The sequence below is a fragment of the Pseudophryne corroboree genome, chromosome 9 (assembly GCF_028390025.1).
Source record: "Pseudophryne corroboree isolate aPseCor3 chromosome 9, aPseCor3.hap2, whole genome shotgun sequence".
Lineage (NCBI taxonomy): Eukaryota > Metazoa > Chordata > Amphibia > Anura > Myobatrachidae > Pseudophryne > Pseudophryne corroboree.
In genome coordinates, this window is record NC_086452.1 from 471643230 (window position 1) to 471656445 (window position 13216).

At 53.6% G+C, this 13216-nt stretch overlaps 1 protein-coding gene across 1 annotated transcript; it reads right to left on the reverse strand.

Moving 5' to 3' along the window:
* Positions 1 to 3141: 3141 nt before the first annotated feature.
* On the reverse strand, positions 3142 to 7962 carry TMEM115 (transmembrane protein 115). The gene is made up of 2 exons (XM_063941372.1): positions 6478 to 7962; positions 3142 to 4003 (listed from the first exon to the last, which is right to left on the reverse strand). The coding sequence occupies exons 1-2, from the start codon at positions 7317 to 7319 to the stop codon at positions 3817 to 3819; spliced, it is 1029 nt and encodes a 342-aa protein (XP_063797442.1). The 5' UTR covers positions 7320 to 7962; the 3' UTR covers positions 3142 to 3816.
* Between the last annotated feature and the right edge of the window lie 5254 nt (positions 7963 to 13216).

Genomic DNA, 13216 nt, shown 5'->3' on the forward strand with positions numbered 1-13216 from the left:
CAGGACATCTGTACTTACCCTGATCACTGCCCCGCGCCTCATCTCCCTGCAGCTCTGTCTCATTCCCTTCTCTGCCCCATCCAGGACATCTGTACTTACCCTGATCACTGCCCTGCGCCTCATCTCCCTGCAGCTCTGTCTCATTCCCTTCTCTGCCCCCATCCAGGACATCTGTACTTACCCTGATCACTGCCCTGCACCTCATCTCCCTGCAGCTCTGTCTCATTCCCTTCTCTGCCCCCATCCAGGACATCTGTACTTACCCTGCGCCTCATCTCCCTGCAGCTCTGTCTCTTCTCTGCCCCCATCCAGGACATCTGTACTTAACCCTGATCACTGCCCTGCACCTCATCTCCCTGCAGCTCTGTCTCATTCCCTTCTCTGCCCCATCCAGGACATCTGTACTTACCCTGATCACTGCCCTGCACCTCATCTCCCTGCAGCTGTCTCATTCCCTTCTCTGCCCCATCCAGGACATCTGTACTTACCCTGATCACTGCCCTGCACCTCATCTCCCTGCAGCTGTCTCATTCCCTTCTCTGCCCCCATCCAGGACATCTGTACTTACCCTGATCACTGCCCTGCGCCTCATCTCCCTGCAGCTGTCTCATTCCCTTCTCTGCCCCATCCAGGACATCTGTACTTACCCTGATCACTGCCCTGCACCTAATCTCCCTGCAGCTCTGTCTCATTCCCTTCTCTGCCCCCATTCAGGACATCTGTACTTACCCTGATCACTGCCCTGCACCTCATCTCCCTGCAGCTCTGTCTCATTCCCTTCTCTGCCCCCATCCAGGACATCTGTACTTACCCTGATCACTGCCCTGCACCTCATCTCCCTGCAGCTCTATCTCATTCCCTTCTCTGCCCCATCCAGGACATCTGTACTTACCCTGATCACTGCCCTGCACCTCATCTCCCTGCAGCTCTATCTCATTCCCTTCTCTGCCCCATCCAGGACATCTGTACTTACCCTGAGCGCTGCCTAAAGCCCCCTTCATGTCCGCCACACGCCCTGAGAACACTTAGCCTAAAGCCCCTTTGTGCCCGCCACACGCCCTGAGAACACTTAGCCTAAAGCCCCTTTGTGCCCGCCACACGCCCTCAGAACACTTAGCCTAAAGCCCCTTTGTGCCCGCCACACGCCGTCAGAACACTTAGCCTAAAGCCCCCTTTGTGCCCGCCACACGCCCTCAGAACACTTAGCCTAAAGCCCCCTTTGTGCCCGCCACACGCCCTGAGAACACTTAGCCTAAAGCCCCCTTTGTGCCCGCCACACGCCCTCAGAACACTTAGCCTAAAGCCCCCTTCATGTCCGCCACGCGCCCTCAGAACACTTAGCCTAAAGCCCCCTTCATGTCCGCCACACGCCCTCAGAACACTTAGCCTAAAGCCCCCTTTGTGCCCGCAACAGGCCCTCAGACCACTTAGCCTTTAGCCCCCTTCGTGCCCGCCACACGCCCTCAGAACACTTAGCCTAAAGCCCCTTTGTGCCCGCCACACGCCCTCAGAACACTTAGCCTAAAGCCCCCTTTGTGCCTGCCACACGCCCTGAGAACACTTAGCCTAAAGCCCCCTTTGTGCCCGCCACACGCCCTCAGAACACTTAGCCTAAAGCCCCCTTCATGTCCGCCACACGCCCTCAGAACACTTAGCCTAAAGCCCCCTTTGTGCCCGCCACACGCCCTCAGAACACTTAGCCTAAAGCCCCCTTCATGTCTGCCACGCGCCCTCAGAACACTTAGCCTTTAGCCCTCTTCATGCCCGTCACGCGCCTGCAGAACACTTAGCCTAAAGCCCCCTTCATGCCCGTCACGCGCCCGCAGAACACTTAGCCTAAAGCCCCCTTCATGTCCGCCACACGCCCTCAGAACACTTAGCCTAAAGCCCCCTTTGTGCCCGCCACAGGCCCTCAGACCACTTAGCCTTTAGCCCCCTTCGTGCCCGCCACACGCCCTCAGAACACTTAGCCTAAAGCCCCTTTGTGCCCGCCACACGCCCTCAGAACACTTAGCCTAAAGCCCCCTTTGTGCCCGCCACACGCCCTCAGAACACTTAGCCTAAAGCCCCCTTTGTGCCCGCCACACGCCCTCAGAACACTTAGCCTAAAGCCCCCTTTGTGCCCGCCACACGCCCTCAGAACACTTAGCCTAAAGCCCCTTTGTGCCCGCCACACGCCCTCAGAACACTTAGCCTAAAGCCCCCTTTGTGCCCGCCACACGCCCTCAGAACACTTAGCCTAAAGCCCCCTTTGTGCCCGTCACGCGCCCGCAGAACACTTAGCCTAAAGCCCCCTTCATGCCCGACACGCGCCTGCAGAACACTTAGCCTAAAGCCCCCTTCATGCCTGCCCCACGCCCTCAGACCACTTAGCCTACTCACAATTGCTCGTGTTCGACTCTGAAGCGCAGCCCTGAAAATGGCAGACTGTCCACAAAAAGACGTGCATGCAAATCTCTATCAGGCCCATGTATGTATATGTGTCCAGAGTAATACTCCTCATCGCTGCTTCAGCACATGCCACACGTTATCAGGGGCTCCACCCTCAGATAACTTGCACTTAGTGAAACATTTCTGAAATACACTGATTTTTCCTGCGACGCTCTAGTCTGCAGCCGCATGTCCACCTGTCACTACCAGCACGTGCAAGGAAGAGCTGCAGTATTCCGGAATGCCATTGACGCTGCAGCTGCTGTACACACTCTACAGCTAATATGGGTAAAGAAGCGAGATACGGGTGTCCGATACCAGTGAACCCGCGTCACAGACCTTTGTGCCTAATCTGCAACTTAATACTAATTCCTTTGCAACATAAATACTAAACCCAATTGCCTAGGACACTATAAGGGACTTAGTACGCGGCTGCAACGCAGATAAGACGCTAAATTCAGGAAACATTGCAACATTTTGGATATAGTTACCCATTGGGGAGCATCTAAGGCGCCTCCACTGTATGGTGCAAAAAGAATGGGTATATGATGACGCACCCGTATCACGGATAGTACGTCAGCGCGCTGTGCGTTTAGGAGACGGGCACACGCTAATAACACCTATATACGCATACAGAGCCGTCTCCTCCTTTCACCACGGCCGGTAACGTCTCCCTATCGTCCTGAGAGTCGCACTAAACACACCATTAAATCCTTTCCAAAAAGATTTAATCCAGACAGAAAAAAATATCAACATTTACAACCCCTGGGCCACAAAATGTATACCCTCTAAGAGAAGATTGAAAAATAAAAAAAGCAGATTGTTCTCTCCCCAAGCTCCATTTACACCCCCACCCGTCATGCAGAGTCACAGGGGAGAACCTGCTTTCCCCCCAATGATGTCCCATCAGGCACACAGAGATGTGGGAGGTGGGTCTCTTAACGATGGGACATCCCACACAATGTTACTGCTCCGTCCTGTACAGTACTGCAAAGGTGACGGATGGTGCCACTCGCCATGGTCCAAGTATTGCAGACGGAAGAGCGCCAGCCAGTGAGATAAGGGGGCAGAGTGGAGTGGGTATGGAGCACAGAGTGTGCCGTCTGTGGGTAGTGTGAAACAAGCTTGGCTAAAGTGAAGTGTAGCAGGAGCGGAGCAAACACTTGCTGCAACAGTGGAGGAGCGGAACACTTGGCACGGGACGCCTGGTGACGGTAGCCCCTTCCAGCACGGATCCGTCGTGCAATCAGCTTAATACCAACAGGAAGTGACAGAACCCCCATGGGGTAGATCTCTGTAGTGTGTACAGGTTACTGCTTCCCCAGATCCAGCACGACCCGCACCACGGACAAGGATGACCAATAGTAGGACAGTGCATGTGGCTGGTTACACCATAGGTGTTGTCACACTAGTCTCCGAAGCTACTGGAGTATCTGGGTTGCTTAGTAGGGAGTTCTCCCGAGTGGCACCCTCCTCTTCTTCTTCTTCTTCCTCCTCCTCCTCCATACTCGGCCATGATGTCTGGTCTTCTACGCGCTTCAAACGTTCGTTGAGAGCTTTCAGCGCCAGCTGCCTGTTGGTTGGAAAATAGATGACGGTAAGCAAGAGCAGCCTGTGACATCACACCGCCATCTGCACCCTATATAGCCATCACGCCAGGTATGGACAAAGCTAAAGGCAGGAACCAGTCAGGCCCATCTGGGAGTCACCGGGACCTGCTATCCGAGTCCCTGGTACCGTCTAACGGGTCAAGGAAGCTATGCGTCCATGGTGTTCATTCTAGCACCCTGCACCTTTCAAAACCTGTGCAGTTTCTCTACCCTGCCTAGGGTGTGACTCTCTGCTGTGGTGCTTCTAGCACACTCTGATCTGTAACTCAGTGCTGTGATACAGACCGGTGTGTGCTGAGAAGCACCAGAGCAGAGTGACACCCCAAGCAGGAAAGAGGAACTGCATGGATTTTGAAAGGTGCAGGGTGCTAGAATGAACACTACGTCCATAGACATCAACAGAAAGGACTCCACAGTGTAACAATATTGCCCTGCCCTTAATAAACACCAAGATTTCACAGGACACTAATGAGCGCCCAACGCCTACAGAAGCAGCGGGGGCGGCAACCCATTTGTGGCATGAACCAATGCTATAGGGCGGCCTGGGAACACGGGACGCCATTGCGGAATAAATCGCTTATGACAAGAATTTCTTCCAAAACTACAAGTATTCACCTTTCTGCAAATTACCCTTGTATTCTATACACCTGATTCAGAGAGGACAGACGGAGCAGCTTTCTCCTGGTACAAACAAAGCTCCAGGATGATTAGTGTTGTACTGTCTGATACTGGACAGAGAAGGGGGATCCTATGGGGGAATTACATCCTAGTTTCTCATGTTACGTGAAATAAATGTGGAAGAACAGCACCGCTCCTTTAGTAATAAGGTTATTATAGCTCCTTGTTGGGACTGCAGGATTTAGGAGTTAAAAGGACTCTGGCCACTGATATCACTAGTACACAGCGCCCCCTGCAGGCAGCAGATAGATGAGCCCGGCACATCTCTCCAGCTCATTTTCAGCATATGATCTACTTTAATTATGGCTTCCCCTTTAACTAGCATGCTACCAGCGCAGCCGCTAGAAGTGTCTATAGCGTAATGCAGCGATTCCAGGCAGTAACGTAATGCAACATGACAGGGAACATAATAAAGTGCAGCCGTCCTTGCACAGCGTCAGACCTCTTGTTCCTGACATGGTGCGGGGGTAATGGGGCCGAGGAGCTATGAGCGCAGAGCCGCAAGGCCAGTGCTTTCTTCCCTGGCCGTTCCGGCTTTCTTTCAAGGTCCCTTTCATTCTTCTATCCAGCGGGTTTTTATCCAGAGAGGAGCAGAACCCCTCACCCCGACAGACCGCTATCTGGCTGGGACACTATTACGTAGCAGCGCCCGCCGCGGGGGGGACGCTGACAAACCCTATTAATCATCGGCATAACGGCCTTATGCACAAGAAAAGATCAGCTGGAGCGTGAAGCAGACACCTCCGGGGGCTCTCAGAGTGGCTCTGAGGAGACCGCGTCCTGCGCGCTCGCACTCTAAGCTAGAACGTACGGCGCAGCCGGGGCTCCCTGCTACCCGCCGCTAACCCAGGGGGAACACAAAGAGTTAAACCATTCTAACCCCACTTGTTCTGCTGCACAGCTCCTGCAAGAGAGAAATATCATTATGTTATATACACACGCGTCTTCTGCCAGGAATCACATACACTTTGTACAGAGATACAACCCGACACAGCCTTCCTGTCCTGTGACTCACTGCGGCCCGCTCCCAGGACTCTCCTTCACCCCTTTCCCTGTAAGCCAGCCCGTGGGGAGTACTCCCTTATCACAGATATATATATGTATATATATATGTATGTATGTGTATATATATATATATATATATATATATATATATATATATATATATACACACAGTGCAGGGATTCCAGGGGCAAGCGGGGAGCACAGAGGTCAAAGTAAGAAGCCCAAAGCAGGACCACTGCTCACTCTGGGGGCAGATTGCCTGCACCCCCCCCCCCCCCCCCCCCTCCTCCCAAACCAACACCCACACATTGATTGCAGGGTTATAGTTACAGCAGAAATGTCATTTTATGCAAAAAATGGGGTTACAGTTCCTCTCCTTGCTACTTAATCTCAGCATGGTGGGCCTAGTGGTTAGTACAATCCTGAAGACAGGAGTTCGATTACTGAGCAAGGCACTATATGTGTGGAGTTTGCATGTTCTCCACGTGGTTGCGTGGGTTTCCCCCAAGTGCTCCAATAAAATACTGGAGGGCTAATTGGCTACTGACGCAAAATTAACCCTGGCGTGTGTGTCCATGTGGTAGGGAATAGATTGTAAGCTCCACCGGGGCAGGGACTGATGTGACTGAACTTATCACAGCGCTGCAGAATATGTGTGCGCACAATGTAAATAACTGTTAATAATACTGGGATTTGTCCTGTTATTACATCGTGATATGAATACGTCATGCCTATGTCTGGAAGCAGTATTTACCTGCGCCTTTCTGCGTCTTGGGGATCAGTCCCAGGCAAGCTGATGGTGATGGAGGAAGGAGCTCCCACGTCGTACCTCTTCACCGCACGTGGACAGAGTCGCACCTTGACCAAGGCAGCGTGCACCAGGTTTCCCAGGAGGTTGGCAGCGGGCTGGACTGGGCCCGGTAGGAAACTTGCAAAGGAGAAGTGGTCAGACATGTCTCCTCTCCCTCTGCTGTGTCTCTGGTAGAAGCGCAGATACACCCAGCCCGACAGCAATCCAAGGCCGTAGCCCACCAATATCTGGCTTGGGACCAAACCAGCCACGGTCAGGAACGTGACTCCCAGCAGCGTCAGCTGGGGTAGAAGCAGCACCCAGCGCTGGGGCTCTACTAATCCATCTCCGGCTGTCTGTTTGTGCGCCACCAAAACAGCGCCGGCGAAGGCCGGGAATCCGTGGACACGGGCGGAGAACAGGAAATGGAGGTCAGACGTTGCTGCGTAGGCCACCAGGAAACACAGGGAGCTGAGGATGCCCACCGACAGGCTGACCACGCCGTAGAACAGCAGCAGCTCAGGGGCACCCCACAGTGGCTCCAGCCTGCGGCCTGCCCCCAGCGTCAGGAGGAGATTGGCCAGAACGTCCCATGCGTGCAGCTCTACCAGTCCGTGCGTGACCAGGCTCCACAGCCACAGGTTAGGGGGAAGGAGCAGGCCTGGGGTGATGGCCAAGACATGCGCCGTGTCAGCCCAGAAGGATAGCAGGTAAAGAAACACTACCGCCCCCCAGAGGCACTTCACCAGCACGCTACTGCCCGAGAGCGCCCCCAGCAGGCGACTGGCAGGGAGGGAGCGCAGCATGGTGGCTGGTAGCTAAGAGATACGCCACCCCTATGCTCCTGAGCAGTACCTGGGGCAACAAGAAGACTGAGGGGCAATTACCAGATAACAGATAGTAGACCCCCCGGTACTGACCCTGGCCACTGACACCCCTATGGACACTCCGAAACTGGCCCACTCACCCCTAAGCCCCAGCACACTACCTGGGGCAACAAGACAGAGGGGCAATTACCAGATAACAGACTGGCCCCTCACCCCAATAAGTCACCCCCTATGCCCCTGCACACTACCTGGGGCAATTACCAGATAACAGACTGGCCCCTCACCCCAATGAGTCACCCCCTATGCCCCTGCACAGTACCTGGGGCAACAAGACTGGGGGGCAATTACCAGATAACTGCTATGGAGCTGACCCAGGCCTCTGACACCCCTATGGGCACTCCCAGGACTGGCCCCCTCAACCGCCTGGCCCTGAGCGCAGGGTGAGCCACCCCTCTGCCAGGCGCTCTCCCCGCGGCCTGCTGCTGCTGTCACCCCGCTGTCGGGGATCCTCTCCTCCCGGAAAGGCCGGATACTTCCACCCGACAGCGTCACCACCCGCGCAGCGCAAACACCCGCACCGCGCATGCGCCCAGCCGCCGCGGCGAACTCTGGGGGATGGAGTCCCAGGTCTACGGCTTCAGAGAGGAGAAGTGCGCATGCGCCTGGCCGCCGCGGCGAACTCTGGGGGATGGAGTCCCAGGTCTACGGCTTCAGATAGGAGAAGTGCGCATGCGCCGGGCCGCCGCGGCGAACTCTGGGGGATGGAGTCCCAGGTCTACGGCTTCAGATAGGAGAAGTGCGCATGCGCTGGCCGCCGCAGCGAACTCTGGGGGATGGAGTTCCGGGTCTGCGACTTCAGAGAGGAGAAGTGCGCATGCGCTTGGATGCCGCGGCGCTCTGTGGGGGATGGAGTTCCGTTTGCTGCTGTGAAGGGGATAATGCGCATGCGCGAAGCTTATTCCACGCCTTCCTCGCCAGGCAGTTAGTATTGTATGGCTATGTACCCCAGGCCATAGAATAATATCAGTAGTATCATATTGTTTCTATTTGGTCTATTCATAAAGCAGTGAAAAGTGTGTAGAAGTGAGCCAGTGGAGTAGTTGCCCATGGCAACCAATCAACTGCTACATATAACTTTATAGAATGCACTTTTTAAATGTTACCTCAGCATTGATTGGTTGCCATGGGCAACGTCTACACTGGCTCACTTCTCCACTCTTCTCACTGCTTCATGGATAGACCCCAATGACCTCTTGGTCATAACACGTTCACCCTCTCGCCCCATCAGTCACTCAGAGGCACAAGAACCCTACAGGATCAGTTATGTTGAGTGTGTGTTCACTCGCAGCCTAAACCTCGCCCGCATTGCAGACTATTGCTGCAGCGTGCACCCGGGGGTGCGAAATTCATTTGGTCCACCATCCGATTAACTCACCTCCACGAAAAGGGCGAGTTCTGCCAGCATTTACACGCCATCGCCATGGCAACTCACCCCCTCATGGCACAATCTCTCCCCAGATTTGTGGATGTTTGTGCGCGGCCTATGGGGTTGTGAGCACAAGTCTGCGAATTCGGTGATACTATAAGTGCGGCCATATACAAATCGTGACTAATTGCATGGACCCCTTACAAAGGGTGATTTGCAGAGAGGTTGTGCGACCCCTCTGAAGTGAGTGTGTACCGGAGTGGGAGGCATTTAGTGGCTGTGTACCGGGGTGGGAGGCAGTTAGTGGCCGTGTACCCGTATGGGAGGCAGTTAGTGGCTGTGTACCGGTGTTGGAGGCTGTTAGTGGTCGTGTATAGGTGTGGGAGGCAGTTAGTGGCCGTGTACCCATATGGGAGGCAGTTAGTGGCCGTGTACCGGGATGGGAGGCGGTTAGTGGCTGTGTACCGGTGTGGGAGGCAGTTAGTGGCTGTGTGCCAGTGAGGGAGACAGTTAGTGGCTGTGTACTGCTGTGCGAGGCAGTTAGTGGCTGTGTACCGGGGTGGGAGGCAGTAAGTGGCTGCGTACCGATGTGGGAGGCAGTTAGTGGCTGTGTACCGGTGTGGGAGGCAGTTAGTGACTGTGTACCATTGTGGGAGGCAGTTAGTGGCTGTGTACTGGTGTGGCAGGCAGTTAGTGGCTGTGTACCGCTGTGGGAGGCAGTTAGTGGCTGTGTACCGGGATGGGAGGCAGTTAGTGGCTATGTACCATTGTGGGAGGCAGTTAGTGGCTGTGTACCGTTGTGGGAGGCAGTTAGTGACTGTGTACCATTGTGGGAGGCAGTTAGTGGCTGTGTACCGGTGTGGGAGGCAGTTAGTGACTGTGTACCATTGTGGGAGGCAGTTAGTGGCTGTGTACTGGTGTGGCAGGCAGTTAGTGGCTGTGTACCGCTGTGGGAGGCAGTTAGTGGCTGTGTACCGGGGTGGGAGGCAGTTAGTGGCTATGTACCATTGTGGGAGGCAGTTAGTGGCTGTGTACCGTTGTGGGAGGCAGTTAGAGGCTGTGTACCGGTGTGGGAGGCAGTTAGTGGCTGTGTACCGGGGTGGGAGGCAGTTAGTGGCTGTGTACTGGTGTGGGAGGCAGTTAGAGGCTGTGTACCGTTGTGGGAGGCAGTTAGAGGCTATGTACCGGGGTGGGAGGCAGTTAGTGGCTGTGTACCATTGTGGGAGGCAATTAGAGGCTGTGTACCGGGGTGGGAGGCAGTTAGTGGCTGTGTACCGCTGTGGGAGGCAGTTAGTGGCTGTGTACCTGGGTGGGAGGCAGTTAGTGGCTATGTACCATTGTGGGAGGCAGCTAGTGGCTGTGTATGGGGGTGGGAGGCAGTTAGTGGCTATGTACCATTGTGGGAGGCAGTTAGACGCTGTGTACCGGGTGGGAGGCAGTTAGTGGCTGTGTACCGTTGTGGGAGGCAGTTAGAGGCTGTGTACCGGGGTGGGAGGCAGTTAGTGGCTATGTACCATTGTGGGAGGCAGTTAGAGGCTGTGTACTGGGCTGGGAGGCAGTTAGTGGCTGTGTACCGGTATGGGAGGCAGTTAGAGGCTGTGTACCGGGGTGGGAGGCAGTTAGTGGCTGTGTACCGGTATGGGAGGCAGTTAGAGGCTGTGTATGGGGGTGGGAGGCAGTTAGTGGCTATGTACCATTGTGGGAGGCAGTTAGAGGCTGTGTACCGGGGTGGGAGGCAGTTAGTGGCTGTGTACCGGGGTGGGAGGCAGTTAGTGGCTGTGTACCGGGGTGGTAGGCCGTTATACTGTATAGTGTCCAGGGTTAGCTTTTGGAAATGAATGAAGGAAAATTAATAGCCTCATATGTATTGCACAGAATAGAAGTAAGTGCTTAGGTCAGTGATCTCCAACCCGTAGCTCGCGACCTACTGGTAGCTCGCCGTAGTATTTTCGGTAGCGCACAGAGCGTACGGGCTTGGGCAGTTATTGGCACTCCTCCTCTCTTCATTTTTAATATGGTGCCAGTTGTCAGCCAATCAAAGCTCGTGGACCGGCAGTGGCGGCACCTGATTGGCTGCCGGACCACGAGTTTTGATTAGCTCACTTACCAGCACCATATTTTAAATGCCTGCCGCTGCCAGAGACTCTGTCACCCTCACCACAGCCGTTCTCCACACTTCACAGGAGAGGCGTGCGTTGCGCTCTCCTCCCCTTCCGTCCCTCATACAGGAGGAGCAGCACCGGCGGCAGTAGAAGAAGCCAGCAAGGGTTAGCACTGTGTGGGGCACTGTATCGAACACTGCGGGGGGGGGGGGGGGGGGTGGAAGGGGCATTTTATCTGGCACTGCGGGGGGGCATTTTAAATATGCACTGTAGGGGGCTTTGCATCTGGCACTGGTGGGGGGCATTATTTGTGTATCTGGCACTGCTGAGGGGCATTATTTGTGTATCTGGCACTACGCGGGGGGGGCATTACTTGTAGTTGTGAGGCCACACCCACTTTTGTGAGGCCACACCCACTTCCACAGGAACACACACGCATTGGGGGTAGGGGGTAGCTCCTTCTGAGGTTTTATTTTCCGAAAGTAGCTCACACCCCAATTAAGGTTAGAGACCACTGGCGTAGGGTATGCTGGGGGACAATAATATGTATCTGTAGTGATTTATTAGTGAGTAAGTATGCACAAGCTTGTGAAATGCTAAAATCATAAAATAAAACACTTGTAACTCCAAATTCTGCAAGTTCATAAACTCCTTTCCCACCAGTGATGACCATCAAGGGTTTCCCACCATCAGCAATTAACCATCGATGGTTAAGCTATCGGGGGTGACTCACCTCACCATTGGACCATTGATGGGTGGACATTCACCATCGATTGTGGCTTACCTCACCACTGGACCATTGATGGGTGGTAATCATCGATGGTCAATGACCACCAATACAAAAATCAACATACATGTTGCACACCTCTACATACATACTTATCCTTTATCATTAATCCAATTTCCCATCAATGCAGCACCTCATCATACCTGTCCCCCATCATTACACCTCTTCATACCTGTCCCCCATCATTACACCTCACCATGCCTACCTGTCCCACATCATTACACCTCACCATACCTGTCCCACATCGTTACACCTCTACATACCTGTCCCACATCGTTACACCTCTACATACCTGTCCTACATTATTATACCTCACCATGCCTACCTGTCCCACATCATTACACCTCTTCATACCTGTCCCCCATCATTACACCTCACCATGCCTACCTGTCCCACATCATTACACCTCACCGTACCTGTCCCACATCATTACACCTCTACATACCTGTCCTACATTATTAGCCTCATATTAGACCTACCTGTCCCACATCGTTACACCTCTACATACCTGTCCCACATCATTACACCTCACCATACCTGTCCCCCATCATTACACCTCACCATACCTGTCCCACATCATTACACCTCTACATACCTGTCCCACATCCTTACACCTCACCGTACCTGTCCCACATCATTACACCTCTACATACCTGTCCCACATCCTTACACCTCACCGTACCTGTCCCCCATCATTACACCTCACCGTACCTGTCCCCCATCATTACACCTCACCATACATGTCCCACATCATTACACCTCTCCATACCTGTCCCACATCATTACACCTCTACATACCTGTCCCACATCCTTACACCTCACCGTACCTGTCCCACATCATTACACCTCTACATACCTGTCCCACATCCTTACACCTCACCGTACCTGTCCCCCATCATTACACCTCACCGTACCTGTCCCCCATAATTACACCTCTACATACCTGTCCCACATCATTACACCTCACCATACCTGTCCCACATCATTACACCTCACTGTACCTATCCCACATCATTACACCTCTACATACCTGTCCCACATCATTACACCTCACCATACCTGTCCCCCATCATTACACCTCACCACACCTGTCCCCCATCATTACACCTCTATATACCTGTCCTACATCATTACACCTCTACATACCTGTCCCCCATCATTACACCTCACCTTACCTGTCCTACATCATTACACCTCTACATACGTGTCCTACATCATTACACCTCTACATACATGTCCTACATCAATACACCTCTACATACGTGTCCTACATTATTATACCTCACCATACCTACCTGTCCCACATCGTTACACCTCTACATACCTGTCCCCATCATTACACCTCACCATACTTGTCCTACATCATTACACCTCACCGTACCTGTCCCACATCATTACACCTCACCATGCCTACCTGTCCCACATCATTACACCTCACCATACCTGTCCCACATCATTACACCTCTGCATACGTGTCCTACATTATTATACCTCACCATACCTACCTGTCCCACATCGTTACACCTCTACATAACTGTCCCCATCATTACACCTCACCATA